Source organism: Pelophylax lessonae (assembly GCF_965119305.1).
Source record: "Pelophylax lessonae genome assembly, chromosome: 2".
Taxonomy (NCBI): Eukaryota; Metazoa; Chordata; class Amphibia; order Anura; family Ranidae; genus Pelophylax; species Pelophylax lessonae.
In genome coordinates, this window is record NC_138769.1 from 413,111,605 (window position 1) to 413,136,340 (window position 24,736).

General features: G+C 44.9%; 1 protein-coding gene across 1 annotated transcript in view; it reads right to left on the reverse strand.

Annotated features, from left to right (window-relative positions):
• Positions 1 to 16,569: 16,569 nt before the first annotated feature.
• SENP7 (SUMO specific peptidase 7) overlaps positions 16,570 to 24,736 on the reverse strand; it is a gene marked incomplete at its 5' end in the record, with an annotated part of 95,674 nt that continues 87,507 nt past the window's right edge. Inside the window, 2 exons of the mRNA XM_082248099.1 lie at positions 16,570 to 16,856; positions 23,353 to 23,503. Coding sequence (XP_082104225.1) covers positions 16,725 to 16,856; positions 23,353 to 23,503 — 283 coding nt within the window. The 3' untranslated portion in view covers positions 16,570 to 16,724. The remainder of the gene's footprint in view (positions 16,857 to 23,352; positions 23,504 to 24,736) is intronic.

A 24,736-nucleotide genomic window follows, 5' to 3' on the forward strand; every position in this document is an offset into this window, starting at 1 on the left:
ATGGAACCTATATGTTATTGACATGTATTTACCGGCTGCTGTCAGTTCTGGCTGATTTATGAAAAATAAAAACTGAAAATTGTTATCAAATACTTACCGTAATTTTCCTTTCCTGATGGACTCCATGGCAGCATACGTTTGGGTAGGCCCCGCCTCCTCTCCTACCCTATAGGACCCCACTCCCATAAATCTTTGCTCCCTTTCAGCATCAGTGTTCTGTAACTAGCCTACTCAGGAATGGGGAGGGGACTCCTGCTGCCATGGAGTACATTCAGGAAAGGAAAATTACGGTAAGTATTTGGTAACAATTTTCCATTTTCCTGACAGACTCCATGGGAAGATGCTGAACAAAAAGCTTTAATTGGTGCCGTCAACTGACAGCACTTGAACACCGAAATTAACAGAGGATAGTGCAGCTGGTTCAACACAATAATGAGAAAGGAATGTGTTGATAGACGACCAGGAAGCTGCCCTGCAAATCACATCAGGAGCGACATGCCTAGAGACTGCCCATGACGTGGAAATGCTTTGAGTCTAATGCACCGTAACCGCCTCTGGAGGAGCCAAGCCCTTCGCTCTATAGGCCCATTGAATGGCCTGGACAATCCAAGCAGCTACCGCTCTGGAAGAAGCACGCATTCCTCTTTTCTTCCCTTGAAGAAGGACGAAGAGAAAATCCGACTGACAGAAGGACGATGTGGTCGTCAGATATCGTTTTAAGGTGTTGCCGACATCCAGGGGATGGACCGGAGACCCTTCATCAGTCCTGAAGGTGGGAAAGACTATATCTGTATTTTCGTGGAAGACGGAGGTCACCTTGGGATTTGACCCCAGCATAGGAATTAGAACCACTCTGTCATGGAAGAAGGTTAAGGAGGGCTCTTTCGATCCAAGGTTATGAATCTGGGAGACTCTCTTAGAGGAGGCAATAGCTACCAAAAATGCTGTCTTTAGAGTAAGCTCTTTGACTGAAAGAGAAGCCATATCCACAGATGAGAAGAAGTCCAAGACTAGAGGGAGCTCCCATTTGGGGAATCATGGTCTCCTCTGGGGCCGAAGCCTAACTGCGCCCTTGAAGAATTGCTGGACTAGCTGATGTTTTGCCCATGATACTCCCGTAAATGCCGAGATGACCGAGAATTGTACCCGGAGCGAGCTGACCGACAGGGAGTGATCTAGGCCGGACTGCAAGAAACTCAGTACCTCCTGAACCGTAGGTGCATTCACTGAGCCGGATCCAGGAGCTTGAAGACTTACAAATTTTGACCAAAACCTTTCATAGACCCTATTGGTGCTATTTCTTCTGGCAATTATAAGTGTAGGTATTACTTCCACTGGGCATCCGAGGGCCTCCAACCTCCCCCTCTCAAGAACCAAGCCTTGAGGTGCAGACGTGCAGGACATGGATGCAGTGTAGGGCCTTGAGACAGCAGGTCCGGCCTGAGGGGCAGAGAGATTGGATCCTGGAAGCTGAGGAGAGACAACAGGGGAGACCAGGGTCTGTTGGACCAAAAAGGAATTACTGCCAGGATTTCCACCGCCTCCATCCTCAGTCTCCGTAGGAACTGGAGGATTATTGGTACTGGCGGGAAAGCGTAAGCTGTTTGGAATTTCCAGCTGTGTGTAAGGGCATCTATTCCAAACGCCTGAGGATCCCGAAACCTCGCATAATATTTCTGGAGTTTCTTGTTGCAGGGGGCCGCGAAGAGGTCTACCTCCGGATACAACCCCAGGGACAGGATCCAGTCGAACACTTCTTGATGGAGAGACCACTCGTTGTCGAGCTTGTACCTGGAGAGGAAATCCGCTTCCCCATTCAGTATTCCTGGAAAAAAAGCTGCCGAGAGATTGGCCAGGTGTTCCTGAGCCCAGGACATGATCGGCTCCGTCTCTTGGAGCAGTGACAGGCTGCGGGTCTCACCCTGTCTCTTCACATACGCCACCGCTGTTGTATTGTACAATCTGAGCATTACTGAGGCTCCTTGGATCAGGTGGTGGAAGGCTTGAAGGACTCTGAAGGCAGCCCTCAGCTCCAGGATATTGGACACTACTCCGTGTGCAGGAAATTCTCATCTGCCTTGTGCCACTTCTGACAGGCAGTGGGCTCCCCAACCGGTACTGATGGCGTCCGAGGTTACCATGATCCACGTGACTGGAGTTATGGAATGGCAATTCACGAGATTCTCCCGTCGTAGCCACCAGGGAAGGCACCTCTTCATGGATGAGGTTAGACAGGTGTTTTGGGACATGCTCTCTGATGTCCACTGTTGGAGAAAACCCCTCTGGAAAGGCCTCAACTTCCACAAGGCCCATTTTACCATGGGGGCCGTGGCCACCAGGGTCCCTACTATCCTCAAACACTGCCGAGCAGTGAGACGGGAGGAAGCAAGAGCGAGAGCCACTCTGTCTTGAATCACCGGAATTTTTTCCTCGGGCAGAGAGATGGTACATTTCACTGTGTCGAAAAGTGCCCCTAGGAACACAAGCGATTGTGTGGGTACCAGGTGACTCTTCTCGAAGTATCCACCCGAAATATTGGAGAGTTAAGATCACTTGCTGTAGATGTACAAGTAGTTGAGACCTGTCTTGAGACAGGAGGAGCAGGTTGTCTAGATAGTGGTGCAACCTGATGCCTCTGATCTTGATAAGGGCTACTACTGCCAATAAGGTTTTGGAAAACGTGCGAGGCGATGTTGAAAGCCCAAGGGGAGACAGGTGAACTGCATATGAGCACGTCCGATGGCAAAGCGGAGAAACCGCTGAAATTCATTCGCTACTGGAACGTGAAAATAAGCGTCCTTCGGATCTATGGACGCTAGCCAGTCTCCTGGTTGGACTGACTGCTGGATCGTGATCAAGGACTCCATCTTGAACTTTTCCCGGCGGATAGACTTGTTGAGGTATGTAAGGTCTATCATGGGTCTCCAGGTGCCATTTTTCTTTTGAACGAAGAAGAGGGGTGAATAGACTCCCTGACCTCTTTCCGCTTCTGGAACTGGAACTACAGCCTCCTGAACCACCAGGGTGTCTAGATAAGAGAGAAGAATCTTCTTTTTCTCTATTGAAGGGGGAAGAGACGTGGCGATGAACCTGGGCCTGGGAGTGCTGTAGAAAACCCAGGAGTGCCCTTGAGACACTAAGCTGAGGACCCAGGGATCTTGAATCGAGGCCACCTAAATATCCTGAAAATGGAGCAACCGGGCTCCTACTGGGGATGCCTGGGCGGGCCCAATCTCAAAAAGATTTGGTGGCCTCCCGGTCTCCAGACGAAGTCCCTTTGGAGCCCTTCTGGAAGGCGGATTGCCTTGACTTTCATCCTCTCCCGAAGCTCTTGCCTGGTCTGTAACTACGCACCTCCCTGGCGCGGCTTGTGTTCTGCTTCCTTGGAAAGGTGCGTTTCTGAGCACCTGTGCTTCTGTCCTGGGGGAGGAAACCAGACCTACCACCCGTGGCCCGAGTTATGGCTGCATCCAACTTGTTCCCAAAGAGGGAAGAATCCTCAAAGGAATCAGGCACCATGCCTGTTTAGACGCAACATCAGCCACCCAAGGCCTGAGCCAGAGGGCGCGTTTAGCAGTAACGGAGGATAACATGACCCGTGCCAATAGGCAGATGGTGTCTATAGACGCCTCCCCCATGAACCCCGCAGCCATCCTTAGCTCTTGAATCAGAGAGCTCCGTGCTGTTCCTTCTGAGACTCCTTTAAGAGTTTCATCAAGGCCATTGATCCAAACCTCCATGGCTTCTGACACTGTGGCCAGGGCTAAAGCTGGTTTGCAGGCCATGCCTGCTGTAAGATACGCCGCTTAAGGTCGGCATCAATTCTCCTCTCCAGAGGATCCTTGAAAGACACCGTATCTTCCATTGGAAGAGTAACGTGTTTCAAATGCCGCATTACCGCAGCGTTCACCAGGGGTGGAGACTCCAAGTGCTTCACTTCCTCCTGTTTGAACGAGTAAAGCTTTGCCATTTTTGTGATCATAGAGTTTTTTCTCTCGACCTTACTCAATTCCTCAGAGATTATATCTCCCAGCTCCCCTAGGAACGGAAAATTCAAGCGTTCCTTACATAATTGCTTGAAGAACTTCTTCTGCTTTGGGGGGGAGACTGCAGGATCCTCCCAATCAAGAGCTTCCCTTACCGCCCTTACCAATGGGGAGACAAGATTGAATTCAAACCCCAGACAGGACTCATCCGTATCAGACTCCGAAGGGAGGATGGAAGGGTGGCTGGGCTGGGAGGATTCAAAAGGGTCTTGACCCAGAGTGTCTCTTTCTGGCGAGCGAGACGGCCCTGCTGAAGTACTTGGGTGGTGGAGCTCGGTGAGAGAGTCCTTGAGGACTCTGCGCACTACGTCCTCTATGTGCTGGTCCGAATTTTCTCTTTCGCCTGTAGCTTGGGCATAGCATCGGTTACAGAGGGACGCACCGTCCGGAACCGGAATACCACAACCCCAGCACTTCTTTCCATGTGGACACTCTGAGCGGCCATGATGCTTAGTAGAGGAAGACTGGCCCTCACGTCCCTGACTATGGGGGGATCTGCGCCTGGACCTGGATGAGGAGTGCCGGTGTTGCAACTTTGAACGCCTGTCTTCACTGCGTGCATTGAGCTGCTGATCAGACCTGGAAGAGCTGGAGACAGACAGACAAGGCATAGAAAGAGACAATGGCGAAATATAGATCAAAAAGCCTCCCATCCCCCTCTCCGCCCAGCACATACCTGGTATGAGCAGGCTGCCCACTAGGGGGCGGAGACGACTCCATACTTTGGCAAAACAAAGGCAAGTCTCTTTCCTGACTGTATTAAAAAGGAAAAGTAATATTATAGCATAATACTGCCCACCAGTCCTGACAGGGGGGGGGGGGGCAGAGGGTAACAGGCATCCAGGACCCCTTACCTTAGTGCACAAACCGTGAGTCTGGGAGAGGCTATCTTCACCCCGACCTTCCCAACAGCTCCAGGCATTCTGGCTATTTAAATATGCCGCCCTGCGGCCGCTACGACGCATCGCGCATGCGCGAGTGACGTCACACGTCACTCCCGTGCACATGCCCCGAGTCTGATGCTCAGCGCATACTGTGCGGCCGGACCGGGAGCAGGAGACGCCATAGAGGTAAGGCAAAGACCGGAAGGAGTATAAAATCCACGTAGGGGGCACCCGAACTGAATTACAAACTCCCTGAGCACATCGGCAGATACCAGGAAGTAGATACAAGGGAAAAACTATTTAGACACATAAACTGACAACATTCAATAATGTAAAGGAAAAAACAGGTCCCATAACAGGGCTTACCACCCTGCCCGGAGCAGTGACGGGTCCAGGAGGCGCAACACCGGGCTATCTTCGGGCAATAGTAGGCCACCCGCTGCAGCTGGGCTCTCTCGGCCAGACCACAAAGCTCCTACAGAGGGTCTCTTCGATTGCCCCCTCCATACCCTGCTAAGAGCGGAGGCTCCATGCTGACCCAATCCTGCTTCCAGTATATAGGACCGCATCACCATATGCATGAGGAGGACAAAAAAGGAACACTGATGCTGAAAGGGAGCAAAGATTTATGGGAGTGGGGTCCTATAGGGTAGGAGGGGAGGCCTACCCGAACGTATGCTGCCATGGAGTCTGTCAGGAAAAAAACTTTTTTGCTGTAAAAAAAAAAAAAAAAAAAATGTTCCAATTGCAATAAATGGATTTTTGTAAAATCTTACCGTAAAATCCTTTTCTCTTAGCTCATCGACAGACGTAGTCCTCGGTGATACACCACCTTCGGGTTATGTTACCTCCGCAGGAGCAGGACTAGACAGGAAATTAAAAAGCTCTGGCCACACCCTAGGGGCAGTCCCAGAGGGTATATCCTCTCTCTCTCTGCCTCAGCAAATCAGTTATGTGAAAAAGCAGTGCTTAGAGAATTTAACCCAACCCAACTCCAAAACAGAGGGGCGGGGACTACGTCTGTCGATGAGCTAAGAGAAAAGGATTTTACGGTAAGATTTTACAAAAATCCATTTTTCTCTAGCGCTCATCGACAGACGTAGTCCTCGGTGATACACCACCTTCGGGACGTCCCAGAGCAGTATCACGACTGAGGGGTGGGAAAATGGAAATCAAATCCCAATCTAGAAGGCCCAACCGGTGCCAACTAGAAGTTTACAATGCTCATCCTTAATGATGAGACTCAACAAAAAAATTTTTCAAACAGAAAAAAACCCTCGAGGTAGACCACCGGTCTCCTCAAATTGCAGCCTGCAAAACCTTGCGGCCAAATGAGGCATCCGCCGATGCCGTCACATCAATTTTATAGAATTTAGTAAAGGTATGTACCGACGACCAAGTGGCCGCCTTACATACCTGGACCACTGACGCCTGATGGCGAAAGGCCCAGGAAGTACTGAGCGCTCGAGTGGAGTGCGCCCTAACAGGGAACGGAGGACTCTGACCCTTAATAGAATAAGCCTGTACCACCGTTTGTCTAATCCATTTGGCAATGGTCGCGGCATTTAGAAAAAAATTTCTTGCCAGGACCTAAGATCCCAGCAAGGTATCTAGGTCCTTACTCCTAACTAGACAGAAAATAACTGATTTGCTGAGGCAGAGAGAGAGAGGATATACCCTCTGGGACTGCCCCTAGGGTGTGGCCAGAGCTTTTTAATTTCCTGTCTAGTCCTGCTCCTGCGGAGGTAACATAACCCGAAGGTGGTGTATCACCGAGGACTACGTCTGTCGATGAGCGCTAGAGAAACTTCTGTTATGACATTGCCCATGTGCTGGGACTATTTGTGCACAGCTAGTATGTCTTTTGTGGCTGCAAATATGACCTAAAGGTTTTTAAAGTTTGCCTCCCAGTAAAGTCAATGGGGTCCGCCGCAAACTTGCGGTTCGCAGACTTTTGAGAAAATTTGCGGCTGACGTTCGCGAACCGCCCTGGCCGATGTTCGTCCATCACTACCTATCATCACATTGGGGTGTTGGTGAAAGGCCCGCCAGCCTACCTTGTACTGTTAGCAGTAGAAAAGCAACTGAGACCAGGACAATCATAGCACCAGATCCATATCCAGCCATAGCAATCTGATATTCTGTCACTTAAGACATACTGCACCATTAACAAATGAGGGTTGCGGTCAGGCTGCATCAATATTTCTTACCCCTTGGCTTGCTTCTACTCTACCATGCATTGAACTGAGCTGAACCTGTTGTCATCCTACTTCTCACAGGGTTGAAGCACTATCTTAAGTGCATCGCTGCTCATTCAATGGGCCCCAAAAGTAAGCTGGCAGAAAATTAACTGTAAAGACTGCCCCTATTATTCACCTTACAGGTTTCCCTTATACACCACTATTTTGTTCATATTGTTCAAACTTTACCACACTTACCCAGTCAGTTTTAGCCTAGCACCATCACCATTAGTGCACATCAGCAGCATAACCTTTCTATTGGTAGATCAATTCTCACCACTGCTCGTTGTTGCATTTAAATAGCATTGCTACTGTTTATGCTGGTCTGGGCAGACCATGCCTTATATTTAGCCCCCATGATTAGCCATCTTCTATGCTGAACTGTGCTACAATACTTGCCAACTTACTTGAATTTGCTTGGATTTTAGAGATTATTGGGTAATAATGCATTGAGTCTACCTTTGCTAACTGGTTTGGTTTCTGACTTAATATTGCACTGAAACTATAGTGTTTCATGGTGTTTGCTTGCCCTTAAGCCCCGTACACACGCACCAAGTGTTGGCCGTAAATTTTCGGCCAACATCCGATCGGCCGATTGTCAGCTTGTTAGTATGATGCTTCCGACAACCGACTGCGACTTTTCGGCTGAACAAAATCTGGTGTGCATGCTATAAAATTTTTGTTGGCCGTCACCAGAATGGCCGATTGTTCGTCAGTCAGTACAGATTTCGGCCAACAAAAGTCAGATGAGCAAGACTGGGCATGCTAAGAGAAGAAAAAACACAAAAAGTAAACCAGAACATGACATCACTTCTGCAGTTGGTTGTTGTTGGCCGACAAAATTCGTGTGCAGTCTAGAGCACATTTCAACCAACACAACAACACTGGACAAAAGACGGCCGATCGGTCGGCCAACAATCGGTGCGTGTGTACGAGGCTTTACACTCAATCTGGTTGATCAAAGAGGCTAAGGCCCTTGGAAAGGTCCAGGCAAAGAACTGAGGACCCATTTTAACCAGCAGCTTCTACAGGGGTAAGCACTACATTACTATTCTGTAACACCACATACAGCTAAAAGGAATCTTCCTAACGTAATTTATTGGACATGTGTTTTTCCTATATCACACTCAAAGTTACATTAAAAGGACCCTCTCTCCCTTCATCCCGATTGTAGCATTTTTTAAAAATGTTTTTTTTGCTTTGTTAAATGCTCTTCATCTCAGTGCTTATTTCCCCATGCGCTTTTCGGTGAATGAAAGTACCCTGGTTGGGTTCCAGGTATGTGGACAGTACAGTACTGATAGTATATCATAGTTCTGGTGCAGATGGTGCAGCAATCAGAATGTCCAGAATAGTTCCTGTTTTAAAAGAAGTAACCACAGATACCAATACCAATGGGCCCTTCACACAATTACACCAAATAATTGGGCCTTCTCCAACTAAAGACTAAAAACTGGGGACACTTCACTGAACACCAATGTAATAGCACACTCCTGCTCCTGAACACCACTAAAATTAAAGAATTTTTGCTAACCTACATTAACCACTTCAGTCCTGGAAGGTTTACCCCCCTTCACGACCAGGACATTTTTTGTGATATGGCACTGCGTTACTTGAACTGACAATTGCGCGGTCGTGCGACACTGTACACAAATAAAATCAATGTCCTTTTTTCCCACAAATAGAATTTTCTTTTGGTGGTATTTGATCAATTTTGCAGTTTTTATTATTTTTTTTTATAAACAAAAAAGACTGACAGTTTTGAAAAAAAAAAAAAAAATTTTTACTTACTGCTATAAAACATATCCAATAAAAAAAACTGTAAAAAATCTAATTTCTTCTTCAGTTTAGGCCAATATGAATTCTGCTACATGTTTTTGGTAAAAAAAAATCCTAATAAGCGTATATGGATTGGTTTGCACAAAAGTTATTGCGTCTTCAAACTATGGAATATTTTTATGGAATTTCTATATGTTTTTTGGCGGCGATCAGCGACTTTTAGCTGGACTGCGACATTGCGGCAGACAAAACGGACACTAAGTGACAATTTTTTGGGGACCAGTGACACCAACACAGTGATCAGTGCTAAATAATATACACTGTACCTTTACTCAGGGACAATCAAAGGGTTAAATGTGTCCCTAGGGACTGCTTTCTAACTAAGGGGGAGGTGCTTGTACTGTAAGAAAACAGGGATTAGCAGAAAAAAAAGACCTCTGTCTTCTTCTGTCACAGAACGGCGATCTGCCTTGTTTACATAGGCAGAATGCCCTTTTGTCTGCTTCGGGAATTGTCGGCGGGTCCGCCGGACCTGCTAATTGGCTCCCGCTGTGTCCAATCACAGCGTGCACGCCCCTGACCAGGAAGAGCAAAATCACATACAGGTACGTGATTTCGCACAGAGAGGCAGCCCAGCTGCAGTAAGTGTACATGGGGCAGTACAGAAGCAGCAGGGAAATCAATACTGGTCACAAATGTAACAAGGCAATTTACAGCAACCACCAATGTAACAGGATAATTCACAATGACCAACACTGTAATGGGGAAATATACCCTGACCACTAATGTAACATGGGATTACTCTTGACCACCAATTGAATGGGGCGTTTACACTGATCACCAAGGTAGCAGACCCCCAATGTAATTAAAGAGGAGTTCCACCCAAAAATGGAACTTCCGCTTTAGGTAGTCCTAACCCCCTGACATGCCACATTTGGCATGTCATTTTTTTTTGGGGGGGGAGCGAGCACCTAGTTTTGACAGGTACCCGCTCCCACTTCCGCTCGGAGCGCCCTGAGTGGAAGTTCTCTCCCCCTCCCTCCCTGCAATCTTCTGGGACATGTCAGAGGTCCCAGAAGATAGCCGGCCAATCAATATGCGCAGCGCAACTCGCACATGCGCAGTGAAGCTGCAAACTGTCACAGCCGGGTGCCCACACCGGTGATGCCGGCGCCGCCGGGACCAGAGGGAGAGGATGGAGGATTCGGGCGGCCGCATCGCTGGACCGTGGGACAGGTGAGTGTGTGTTTATTAAAAGTCAGCAGCTACACTTTTTGTAGCTGTTTGACTTTTAATAAAGATAGAAAAGGCTGGAACTCCGCTTTAAGATATTATACACTAACCTCCATTAGGATGGGGGCATTGGTGGACTGTTATCATGTGTCTGAGTGGCTTTGAACCTGGATCTTTTTGGTTCAGTTGCTGCAGCTCTATTCATTCTGCCACAGAAAGATCTGAGTCTCTGCAGCATGTACTCTTCTTAGTTCTTCACCCCTTTGGACTCTTTAGCTCCACCTGCCTTCCAGCTGCAGTCAATCTACAATCAGCTCAGCCTTTAAATAGCAGGACTTCCTGTGCTCTGTGCCTGTTTGTGTGTATTTGTGCCCCAGGTGGCTGCCTTCCTGTGTGAACTGCTGAATGGCTGGTTTTGAACTTCTGCCTGATTTATCGACTATTCTTCCGCCCGATGATTCTGCTTTCCTCTGCTAGACCGTGTATGACCTCTGCCTGCCCTTGACATTTCTTCCGGTTCCAGATTTTGTGCCTCTGCCAGAATTGTTGCTGACCCAGTCTGCCTGACTATGCTTATGCCTCAGCCCCATTTCTGAGTCTACCATACAACAGGTACCTTACAACTGTGTAAATACTCCGGTTTCATTGGTGGGCACTGTAAATGCCTCTGTTACATTGGTGGACAGTGTGCATACTCTCTCTGTTATAGGGCAAACTACAGTGTCAGGAAACTTTTATTAGGGAAGGAGTCTAAATTTGTTTGAATTTAAGGGGAGCTTTGCATGAGGGAGGGGGAATGACAGGGTCTGAATATGAGGGGGCTTAACATTACAGGGGTTAGTAATGACTGAATATAGGGGAGGCCTCACAATTAGATGGTATAATGGTGGCTTAATTATTTAAATGTTTAAAAAAAAAATTCCTTGAAGTAAGGCTTCTTTCCAACTGCAAAGGTTAAATGCTCATTTTGTCTGGGGGTAATAGAATAAGCAGCTATGCAAACATTTCTCTCACTCCCCCTGGCAACTGATGGGGGCCAGAACTGAAGAGAGTATTGTTGCACTATGGGTTATTCATTTTTCCTTTCCAGTTGGAAGATTCCCCTCTATTTCTGTTCTTGTGACAACCCAAAATTTGGGATTTTCTTTCACACTCAGTGACAACGATTAACAGTGCAAAACAAGAGGGTGAAATTGTGACACAAGCAGCAATAAAAACCTGACCATAGTCTATTTCCTTTCCACTCTACACACTAGGCGCTAAAAAATTTCTGTAAACACTCAATATGAGCGTGTTTTCCCTTTTGTGTGCCGGCTATTAGCTGGTTGTTAAGGACTGGGACAGCAAGCCGGCTGCCATGTCCTTAACAACTAATGACTCATCAGCAGAGTCCCCACTGACAGCTGAATGTAAACAAAAAAATTGCTGGCGTGGGTGTCCCCCCCTAATCCATACCAGGCCCTTCTGGTCTAATATAAATTTTAAAAGAAACCCCATGCCAAAATTTAAAAAATTATCTGAGAGGGTACCCCTCTAAATCCATACCAGACCCTGGTAGGCCAGAAAAGGTGGGGGGGGGGAACAAACAAGCATCCCCCGAACCATACCAGGCCACATGCCCTCACCATTGGGGGGGGGGGGTGCTTTGGGGTAGGGGGCCCCAAAGCACTTTGTACCCATGTTGATGAGGAAAAGGGCCTCTTTCCCACAATTTTGGCTCAGCCCACCCATGTTTAGGAGTATGGGGTACATAGTAACCCTACTCCTTCACCAAAAAAAATTGTAAAAACACAACCATTTTTTTAAAATTCTTTATTAAAAAAAAGTCTCTGGTTTAGGTCCAACATCAATCACAAACGCCGACCTGAGAAAAAAGGGAGGTCCTCACCCGACTATGGCTTCTGCCGAATGACCGCTCTGCCGCCTCCCGCTGCTAAATAACCTAAGGGATGGGGCTACCTGATAACGTCATCGGGTGACCGTTCCCCCTTGTGACAAACCCAGCATACACAGGTTGATGATGACAGAAGGGGGTGGTGGTTTTAAATTGTGGCTTGGGGTTCCCCTTAAAATCAGTACCAGATCCCAAGGGCCTTGTATTGATTGGGCGGGACCCCCATGCTGGGTTTTTTTTTCCAAAATATTTTATTGCTGGCCATTGTTTTGTTTACATTCAGCTGTCAGCAGGGGACCCCGTTGACAGCTGATAAGTCATCTGTTGTCAAGGACGAGGTGGCCAGCTCGCTCCTTAACCACTTATACTCTGCTTGTTAAGGACACCGGTGGGCCACCCGCTAGAAAAGAGCTTCTAGGAGTTGTCAGATTTTTATTTCTTTTTCTTGCTGGCAAATTGCTCCCCAAAACACACACAAAAAAAAACAAAAAAAAAAAAACCTTCTGCTCCTAGAAGCTGAAGCTCTAAAAAAAAAAAACTTCTAGCCTAAAATAGTGTGCATGGACACATAGGATAACATAAATTGTTTCTAGAGGCATAAAGCTAGGAGCATTTTTTAAGCTAGTGTGCATGGAGCCTCAAAAGCTGTTGCTAGGAGCGTTTTTTTTTTTTTTTTTTTAAACTAGTGAGCATGGAGTGTTAGTTATACTTATTCCAGTATTAAGTAAATATTTGTATCAATAGTAACAAATGCATACAATTATAAATGCATAAGAAACTAAAAAATAGCCCCCAAAAAATAATGAAAATTTGTCCCAAGAAAAGAGAACATTGTGAAAACAATCCTGGTGAACACCGTAAAAGTTTCTGCAGATATTGATTCAGAGAGTGCTCGTTTAAATACCTCTCATAGGCACCTTGAGCTGCAAACATTCTCACAGAAAGTAAATATACTTAGCGGTCTGAAGAGTGAGTGATCTGGCAATGCAAAGTGTGATCTTCTGACCAGTTTTGCTGGTAAGACCCTTTACATCAGAGGTGTCCTTCAGTATGAATTATTGTGGTTGACCTGGAAACTGTGCAGACTACGTGCAAAGCCTTCTGCACTACACTGGCAGGCGGGACATATAATGTATATCTTTGTTCTCGATGAACATCATCATATTCAAAATAATCAAGTTGCAACATTAATTTTTGCTTGCAGGTGTCATGCACAGTATCAGGCAAGTCGTAAAAAATCATATGCATTACAGGCTCAGTTTTTAATCTTTAATAATATCTTTTGTATTTTGTAAATATTTGCAGCTCTCATAATCTAACATTTACAGTATGTCACTTTCACTAATAGGTTTAGCTCATTCATGAGATGAAAATGGGTTTGGGTTTTGAGCTGTAGTAGCCACACAAGGAGGTATTATGTACTTTTCAGTATTAATAATGTGCATATATATTTATATTTTTATACTCATCAGGTACAGTTTTATACTCTAAATTTGTTACTTCTGATGTGTTTGTTCAAATTCACTATACTTCTCTTTTTTTTTTTTTTTCCCCATTATAATCATATAATTATAGAAAGAAGGGGGAGGTATATGGCGCTGCCTGTGTGAATCACTTACTAGTAGTCAGCATAAACCTAGATAAAGTGGCATAGTGCAATATCCTTAAAAATATATATAAAAAACATAGCTCCTTGGAAAATTGATAAAATGTGAAGGGTGATAGTGATATGGGAATAAATAATGATGTGCAGTACAAATAAGGTGCTAAAAGTGCTCAGTTTTCAATCCTGTGTCAAGACCTAGTATCCACAGTAACCATACTTAATGCGATACTCTAAATCGCTGTGAAAAAAGGTGCGATTATATAATGAATTTAATATTCTCATGTGAAACAAACCTATGGCTTTGTGCAGTGATGCAATATAATATAAAGAATAAATGTAAATGGTGTTGCTAGATATACAAGTATAAGATAAAACAACAAAAAGGAAAACAATATAAAATACAAAAGTGTATAAGTGAAAATCCTCTATAGATCCTACTCCTAGGTTGGACTAAGTAAAAAATCTCTAAGAGATACACAGTATAAAATCAGCAGGGAACCACATATATAAAACCTAGAAATTAGAGTAGCAGAAATTTGTTTAGAAATATCCCAAAAATATTATATTAAAAATATATAGTCCAAAAGAAACAGTCCAATCAATTTCTTTCAAGTATATCACAAACATTTTTTTTCAGTTTCTCATAAGGTGCAATGATGATGTAATATCCAAAATGGACTTCAGTGCAAGATGATGTAATTTCCAAAAGGCCTTGATATAATATTGACTCTTATGCTTTTCGGATCCCCCTTGGTCTCCCTGGACGGTCCTACAAGCTCTGGGTGCTGTCCTCTGGATGTCCTAGCTATAACCTGCCCGAGTCCAGTCTCTCTGCACCTTACATGTATATTCCACGGGTATCTTGCAGCTATCTCCTCAGGTATTCCCTCCTTCCAGTGCCTAGATATGGCACTTTATCTAGGTTTATGCTGACTACTAGTAAGTGATTCACAGGCAGCGCCATATACCTCCCCCTTCTTTCTATACTCTTTACTATACATCTTAGGATTATAGTTATAGAGGTAGGCTGCAGCCGGTTACATTTTGGTTCTACTATATATATTATATATATATTATATATCCTAAGCGCAGATTTTTTTTACATACTCGTATAATTATGTTTGGCATACTGCATGGGTCTTAGACATTGGGTGCAACAGGATTAGTGAACGCAATGTTAAATAGTTTGGTTGAAAAAAAGTAAATCCATATCCAGCAGCTGTAAGACTTTTACAGGCTGCCGGCAGCATGGTGCACCTGTACCTTCTACCCACACCTAAACGCCAGACTCTCATGCATCGGGGCTAAACATCCAGTGTGCATGAGGCCTCGGTGATGTGTGTAGGAACAAGGGTTTTCTGGTTATTGTGCTCTCTTGCTGACACTTGTCAGGAATGTGAGTGCAACATACATGGATCGAATTCCAAACAAATTTTCTTTTAAAAAAAGCATAATTAAGAATTTTCACTTGCATTTTGCACCAATAAAGGTCCATGAAGACCAGGATGAGCAAGTTTGGGGTGGAGGAACTTGGCTGTTCTGCACAGTCTTGACCTCAACCTGATAGAACACCTTTGGGATGAATTGGAGCAGAGATTACGAGCCAGGCCAGGACTGATGGTCTGGGGAGGCATATCCATGAAGGGACGCACAGACCTCTACAGGCTAGACAATGACTGCCATTAGGTATCGATATGAAATCCTTGGATCCACGGTCAGACCCTACGCTGATGCAGTGGGTCCTAGTTTCCTCCTGGTGCACGACAATGTCCGGCCTCATGTGGCGACAGTAAGCAGCCAGTTCTTGGAGGATAAAGAAATTGATACCATTGAATGGCCTCATGCTCGCCTGACCTAAATCCAATAGAACACCTCTAGGACATGGTTTCGGTCCATCTGATTATTATTATACAGGATTTATATAGTGCCAACAGTTTGCGTAGCTGCCGCCAGGTTGCACCTCAGTCTGTTCAGGAGCTCAGTGATGCCCTGATCCAGATCTGGGAGGAAATACCCCAGGACACCATCAGTCGTCTCATTAAGAGCATGCCCCCTATGTTGTCAGGCATGCATACAAGCACGTGGGGGCCATACAAACTACTGGAGTACCATTTTTGAGTTGCTGCAATGAAATTTTAGCAAAATGGACTAGCCTTCTGCATAACTTTTTTACTTTGATTTTCGGGGTGTCTTTAAATTCAGCCCTCTGTAGGTTGATTGATTTTCATTAAACGATGTGGCATCCTTTCGTTCTTAACACATTACCCAGTCCATATCAGTATAGATATTTTTCCCCATTGAGATCTGATGTGCTTTAACAGTGTTCCTTTAATTTTTTTATTATATATATATATATATATATATATATATATATATATATATATATATATTTATAAAAACACACTTCTCCAGGTATCAGTTGGGGAAACCCTTTATAAGTTTACAATTGCAATATTAATAAAACATACAAAAAAGTAAAAATGTATTCAGCTTACTTACAAACTAAATATCAATATTTACATTACATTTTAATTAATTTAAATATCTAGTTTAGAGTATAAATAATGGCAACATGTTTCAGAACGTCTTTGACCTTGCTCACAAGGGTGCCGTTTGCTGCACACTATAAACAACCGCTTTGTTTATGCATCTCTAACTAGCAGAGCCTGTGTGCAGGCAACTCATTCAAGTCTGTTAGGAGGATGCAGCAGATGCATGGGCATAGCAGCCTGTCCTAATGTGACAGGCGTACAGATGCATGGCCCAAATGCAGACGGTGTGCGTTCAAGGACACTAACTAACATCTGCACGCCTGTCACATTAAGACAAGTGGCTGAGTCCATGCAGCCACCGAATCTTATTAGATTTGAACGGACTGCATGTAATCAGCATCTGCCAGCGGTTAGGGACATGTAAACAAGTGGCCCATTAACAGTATACAGCATCAACAGCTGTGTGAATGAGACTTAGTATAGCCTTCATTTAGAAGAAACAGTCATTTATTTAAGTGAAATAATAGAACAAGGCTGTATGGAAGCTTAATTAACTCTTCTTTGTTTGCTCTACATGTAGCCGAAGAATTAAGTCTCTGATCTCTTCTCGCTTTTTTCTCACTGCGCAGGAGGGAAACCAGTTCTCCAAATGCAACGGAGACTCAAAGTTTTCGATTGGTTTCTACAAGACAATTTTGGTGAAAATGATAGTTAGAAATGCAGCATATTTACACCTATAAACATTAGAAATCTAAGAGTAAAAAAAAAAAAAAAAAGCATGAAATAAGCTCAGTTAAATTCACGTGATCTTTGCTATGTATCAAAATATTTCTAAATCTTAACTCATCCATCCAGTCATTTCTCCTATATGCATAATGAAGAGGGGATAATAACAGCACTGTGCAACAGTGCTGTCCCTCCATCTTCCACTCTGTGCAGTAAAAGTGATGGCCAAAGCCGGATATTATAGTGGAACTAAAGTTAAAAAAATAATTATGAACAGGCAGGCTCTTTATTCCAGAAGAGAAATGCAATGTCTCTTCTGCAATTAAATAAACTTACATTTTTGTTCGTAAACTTCCACAGAATCTACACTTAGCTGTGCATGTGGAGCGCAGTTTACATTTCGGACATAGTGCCAATGTGCTGGGAGGTGTGACATCATCCCATGCCATGAAGAAGCCAGGAAGAGGAGACGACGGGGGACCTTGTGGGTGTTGGTTAGTTGGTGCAGAACTAAGTATGCTTGCTCACTAGACCTGATACACTAAATGCCAAGGTGAGTGCCTGTGCAGCATACAGTGCCTGAAGCAACATTATAGGCCATCCCCATGGCATGGGGTCCAGGAAGGGCTCCCAAGATTTTAATGAGTTTGCACCTTTGAGGATGCACTGCCTTCATTGTAAGAGAATACAGAAAACTAGTTAAATGCTAAGTTCACCTTTAGTAACCTGCTCCACCTGTATTTAGGGTGTCACAATTTAAAAATCGTGCAGCTGTTCGGGGCTCCGTCCACACATCTGCATCATTTTACTTTCACAGGAATCTGTGAAAGAATGAACTGCAAGTCCTGTCTGAAACTGCATCACACAGCTTGTAATTCTTAATGAACAGTGAGGATTCTGGTAAGCGCTCTCATAGTTCACTAATACTTCAAACAGAAACCTTGTATACAGGTACGAGCAGACAGCTGCAGACAGGGGGGTAGATTTACTAAAACCGGCGCACTCAGAATTTGGTGCAGCTGTGCATGGTAGCCAATCAGCTTCTAACCTCAGCTTGTTTAATTAAGCTTTGGCAATAAAACCTGGAAGCAATTTCGTTTTTATGCGAAAGTGAGCCTGATTTTGCGCACTCCAGCTTTAATAAACCCCAGTGTCTGCAGGTGCCTGACATTGCACATGAGACCTGCTGATCAAGTGCAATGCTCTGCAGGCTCCTGAGAAAAAAAAATAAACCAAATACAATACAAATTGTGCATGGATCTATTTATTTTTTGAAGGTAAACTTATCCTTTCTCTGTAAGGGAGAAGCAGCTCATCACTTCAAAAGACTAAGGATTCATTGAGTAGGGTAGGGTTATAGCAGAGGCATCAAAGGGGCATGTCCTCAAAAGCTTTGCCAGTGTTCAACCACCTGAAGATACCAGTCTATAACCCAGGGCCGACGAATACGCAAAAAGAATATTCTCCTGCGCTCAAAAAAAAAAAAACGCTGTCAGGCTGCACTTGGCCACAGATCATCAATAACTCGAATCCTGGAAGGACTGTGCAGCCCCCCCCCTCCCAAGGGCTGGGGAACTCTAGAGAATGCACTACAAAAACAAGAACAGAGGGCACACCTGCCTTGTGCATTACCTTAATAACAAGTTTTATTAGAATAGTTGAATATATACTCATGAAAATAGCAAATAGTCAAGCTCATCAGTATCCAACAGTCGAACACATGGTCCACTAGCCAATTCACAACCATAAGAAAACTATAGCGATGGCTGAAGCATTTCGAGGGGAGATCCCCCTTCCACAGGGCTCTGATAAAATGTGTTATGGTAATGTGCAAAGTGGGTGCACCCTCTGTCCTTGTAGTCCTATGAATACTCAGTCTGTGTACTGTACGAATGAAATACACAACATTCTGAATGAATACCTACTTAATGACAGCTGTAGTCATGTTGGATAGTTTAAGCATCTCCACATTATTACTGGAATACTTTCTGAATTTGTTTTTAAATTATAATGTGAATTTAAAAGGTAAACGCTGATGTGAAATGGATACAAAAATAACTGGATTTTTGACTTACCGTAAAAAATGTTTCTCTTAGGTTGATTGACTGATGCAGTCTTCTGATGCATATCAGTAGGGTAATACCAACCCCTACAGGAGTAGAATTTCTGGCTAGGCCTATGGGCAGTCCCTGGGGGTATACCCTCTCTTCCTGCATAGGATGTCAGTTTTGTATCAAAGCAGTGTCAGAGAAAAACACAGCAACCCACTCAAAAAATAGAGGGGTGGGTACTGTGTCAGTCAATGAACCTAAGAGAAAAGGATTTTAGAGTAAGTCAAAAATCCAGTCTTCTCGATCGTTCATTGATGGACCCAGTCCTCTGAGGCATATCAGTAGGAACGTCCCAAGCAGTACCAAAATGAGGGGTGGGAACCAGAACAAAGAGAAAACAGTCCCCCAAGGCCAACCAGGCAACACAGGACACCTCAGAACAACCAGATGAGGTCCACCTGAAAACAAACACAAAAATACACCCTCAAGGAAGGCCAAGAGGCCCCCTAAACCGCAGCCTGCAAAACCTTGCGGCCAAAGGAGGCATGCGCAGATGCCATCACATCCACCTTATAAAATTTGGTAAAGGTGTGAACAGATGACCAGGTTGCTGCCCTGCACACCCGAAGCACAGACACCTGATGGCAAAAAGCTCAGGAAGCACCTGAGTAAAGTGCGCCTTGACAGGGAAGGGTGGAACCTGACCCCTAATGGAATAAGCCTGCACCACTGTCTGTCTGATCCATCTGAAAATAGTCGCAGCAGACGCAGGCAGCCCCTTCTTTGGGCCATCCGTGAGCACAAAGAGCGAGCCAGACAGTGTTAATTTCGTTGACTAAATTAACACAATTTTAGCTAAAATACGACTAAAATACGACTAAAACTAAAATGGCATTTTAGTCATAAGACGGGGCATCTGCGATAAGCCTGACCAGGTCGGCGTACCAGGCGCGACAAGGCCAGCCCGGAGCCACAAGAATGACCGGAATCCCTTCCGCCTCTATCCTGCGAAGACCAGTATATAGGGAGAAAAGGTTTCCCCGACTGAAGCATCAGGGACCGAAGCCACCAGACCAGGGACTCTCTGGTCCTGTGGCTTAACCGAATCCGAGAATTCGGGTGTTTGTTCCACTTGCGGAGAATTTCCCTTTGAAGACCCTCGTGTGGAACTGAGCAAAAGGGATCTCCTCGAAGGACACCATCGGTCCCAGTACTCTCCTACAGGTCCGAAGGGACGGCCGGTCGTTTGACATCCCGGACTCCCTGAGCCAAGTCCTGTTTAAGGCGTAGCCAGAAGTTTTCTGCCTAGTGTCCTACTCCTGTAGGGGGTGGTATTACCCTACTGATATGCATCAGAGGACTGCGTCCGTCAAAGAACGATAGAGAAAAATTGATTGACAAAGCAAGAAAAGAGGAAACGCGAATGAAAAAGGAGATTAGAGAAGTATGGATATGTAACATCCCTATGAAGGGAACAGTTAAAAAAAATCATTCGGCATAAAAAGTGAAAGGAGTAGGTTTTTTTTTTTTTTTTTTTTTTTTCTTAGGCTCGGGTCACACTATTGCGATGCGGGAAGGCTGCGAATTCGCAGCCTTTTCCCGCATCGCACACGCACCCCCGGCAGTTCACACTGCCATATGCGATACGCTGGGGGTGTCAATGTAATCTTAACGACACCCCCAGTTTGATCGCATATCGCAGTGCGATCGTGCAGTTCGCACAGGATGGGATCGCACAAGTGTGAACCGCTGTGCGATCCGATCCTGATGCGGCTGCAAAAATGCCTCCTGTGCGTGTTTGCACCGGGTGCGATGCGAATTTAGCCATACAAACTGTATGGCTAAACTCGCACCGCACAGCTGATCGCATGTAATGTCGGAGCAGTGCGCTCCGACATTACATGCGAACCCGGCACTCGCATTAGTGTGAACCGGGTCTTAATGCATTCTGTGCATTAAGATAAAAAACCTTCTGTGTGCAGCAGGCACCCCTTATACATACCCTGAGCCCCATCTCTGTCCAGCAATGTCCATGAGTCCCTCGGCCATCCAGGACTCTCCCCCCTGATTGGCTGAGAAACAGTAGTGGCGCCATTGGCTCCTGCGGCTGTCAATCAAAGTCAGATAGCCACTCAGGAGAGCGATGGATGGGGCCGAATGGCAGCTGTGTGTCTGAATAGACACATGGAGCTGCAGCTTGGCTCAGGTGCCCCCATAGGAATCTGCTTGCTGTGTGGGTACTCAAAAGGAGGGAGGGGCTAGGAGCAGCAAAGGAGGGCCGGAGAAGATGAGGATCTGGGCTGCCCTGTGTAAAACCACTGCACAGAACAGGCAAATATAACATATTTGTTATTTTTAACAAAAGAAAAATGACTTTACAATCACTTGAATCTTCTGGGTCACGAGTGGAAGATTTTTCCTTCTTCCACAGAGGAGAAAAGCAATGCAACTATCTGTATCAGCCAGACAGAAGTTGGGGCTTAGAGCGAGGGAGTGGAGAACTCAGCAGGAACCAGACTGCAGCATTCTTGGAAATGTCAAGAGATGTTTCATTTGTAATGCAGAGGTGGTCTTTGCTATGGTAGTAAGAGGCTCCTGAAATGGAGGTGTACATGGCTGCTTACACCAGACACTTTACTAAAATCAGCACATGTACCAACCAGTGTTGGGGTAGTTACTCAAAAAATGTAACTAGTTACTAGTTAGTTCTGTAAATTGTAACGAGATTACTTTACTAGTTACTGCATTTGAAAAGTAACTTCACTACTTATTATTTTACTTTCCCCTCTCTCAACCACTTGCCTACTGTGCACTTAAACACCCTTCCCATCCAGGCCAATTTTCAGCTTTCAGCGCTGTCACACTTTGACTGACAATTGCGCGGTCATGCTACACTGTACCCATTTGAAATTTTTATAATTTTTTTCACACAAATAGAGCTTTCTTTTGGTGGTATTTAATCATCTCTGGGTTTTTTATTTTTTACAAAAAAAAGAATAAAGACAGAAAATTTTGAAAAAAAAAAAAGTTTTTCTTATTTTCTGTGAGTAAATTTTGAAAATAAATTTTTCTCCTTCACTGAAGGGCGCTGAGAGGCGGCACTGATAGGCTGCACTGATGGGCACTGATAGGCTGCACTGATGGGCACTGATGAGGAGGTACTAATATGCCGCACTGAGAGGCGGCACTGCTGGGCACTGAGAGGCGGCACTGCTGGGCACTGAGAGGCGGCACTGGCGGGCGCTGAGAGGCGGCACTGATGGGCACTGGCGGATGGCACTGATGGACACTGACGGGTGGCACTGATGAGCACTGATGGGCAGCACCATCAGTGCCCACAATCAGTGCCCATAGTGCTGCCAGTCAGTGCTTATCAGTGCCTAGATGAGCAGGCACTGACTGGCAGCACTATGGGCACTGATTGTGGGCATTGATGGGGGACACTGATGGCGGGCACTGTGGGCACTGATGGGGGGGCACTGTGTATGTTTTTTACCTTTTAGTAATCAGGGCACTGGTGATCAGTGCCCTGATTACATGTCTCTTTGTCCCTGGCGCTGTGCAGCTCTCCCTCCTTCCTCACACTGCAGGCTCCGTGTGAGGAAGGAGCGCCGGCGATGAGAGATGATCTCATATGTTTACATATGAGATCATCTCTCATTGGATGATCCGATCACGTGGTGAATGGCCGCTGTGATTGGCCATTCACCACGATCTGTGATCGGCCGTGTCCAAGGGACACGGCCGACACAGATTCTCCCCGCTGCGCGCTCGCGGGAGCGCGCGGGGGGCGTGTCACTGGGAGGCCGTTTAAAAACGGCCTCCCGAAAATTCGAGTCCGCGCTGCAGCCGTATATAGGCTGTAGCGCGGATGGGAACTAGTTAATTGACCGTGTAGAAGAAGATACATGACACTCTTTCTGCATAGAGTTTATTGTATAAACACAGGCTTTGGGAAACATGAGAACAAAACCTGAAAAAAAGAGAATAAAATATAAAGTGCAACAAAGTCATAAACTTCATCCCTCTCTATTCTTCGAAATAACGATTGTATCGCGTGGCTTGGGTAACGCAGGAAAGCGCTTTCCTATAGCCTAGTAAAGTAGTGTAGTTACCAATATTAGTATTGTAACTAGTTACATTACTTAGTTACCAAAAAAAGTAATGTAGTTACTGAAATCAGTTACTTTGTAACTAGTTACCCCCAACACTGGTACCAACCTAGCATTGTAGAAACCTGGGTTGAAATAACAAGCACTTTCAGACAGGAAGAGGAGCACAATAATGAAAGAGAAACACATAAAAAAGAAGATCCCAAGGAGTAGGTAAAAGGTTGGCAAAATGGGGACAAGAAAAGGGACAGAGACAGATCTACATAGCTGTGACTCATTTTAAACCCACCTGAGAGAAGCTCTCTACATATTGCAAGAGGTACAAGCCACAGTCTGTGCTGTTATTCTGCTTTGGTACTTTAGGATAAAGTTCTCTCATAGAGGACCTGCTGAATTCCCTTTCCAATTTGTTTTTCACTTGACACTCCACCTTCAAATATCTATCCAAAAGGAAAAAATAAATGTATGAAGGCCATGAACAATAGTGTCATAAAAGCATACCATAGTATTTACCTATTCTTCTTGCATCTTAAAGAATAACCACTTTTGTCGAGGGGAAAAAAAAAAACAATCCTGTCTGGGTGGTTAATGTACATAGCAGGGATTTCAACAAACTTTGCCTAGCCCTACCTTTTTCAGCTCTGAAGAAAAAGCTGTTTTTCTGCAGAGTGAATCTGAATAGGAGTGACTTTTTCATTATTGTTCAGCTGATGCACTTGCAGTGTTCTAGTGGAGAAAATGCAGGGTTTGAATCCTTTTAGAAATGATTAACCTATGTTGCAGAGGATGCCTAAATTCTGATTTGTATCTGGGCCCTGGTTCACATCTACATAGTTTCCCTACAGTCACTTTGGCTCAGGGACAGAGGCCCATTCATTTGATGGGGCTGATGTACTCACTAACAATGCAGGGAAAATGTTCCTACACCTTTTCAGAAAATGCGGCTGCGGGGAAACGCATAATGCGGTGAAGTTCTTATTGTGGCAAATTGCGCTGCGGTTTCCAATGCATGGCGATACGTTTTTTCTGTGGCTGCGGGAAGGTGTCATTACACGTCTTCCTGCAGCCCAAACTAATGTGAACCTAGCCTTAGCTGCAGACTTCTGGAAAAATCAGTGAGCCCATATCATCAGCAAGAAATTACATTTTTGGGGGTGATCCGTACACCAATGGAGTACAGAAGACCTCCAGGTTGCCATATTACACTGAGTTTTTCTAAAAGTTACAGTGCTGTAAGTGAAAAGGAAAGGTAATTTTGAATAACATTCAACTACAATATGGCTTGTGAAGAAATTGTACATAGTAGATTATATTTTTTGTTAGTTATTTCTTTTCACAAAAGTGATTTCCTAAAGTAAATTATTTTTATCATAAAATAATTATCTACAGTATCTCCCAAAAGTGAGTACACGCCTCACATTTTTGTAAATAGTTTATTCTATCCTTTCATGTGACAACACTGAAGAAATGACACTTTGCTACAATGTAAAGTAGTGAGCGTACAGCTTGTATAACAGTGTAAATTCGCTGTCCCCTCAAAATAACTCAACACGCAGCCATTAATGTCTAAACCACTGGCAACAAAAGTGAGTACACCCCTAAGTGAAAATGTCATTATTTTGTTTGCCCACCAATATTTTCCAGCACTGCCTTAACCCTCTTGGGCATGGAGT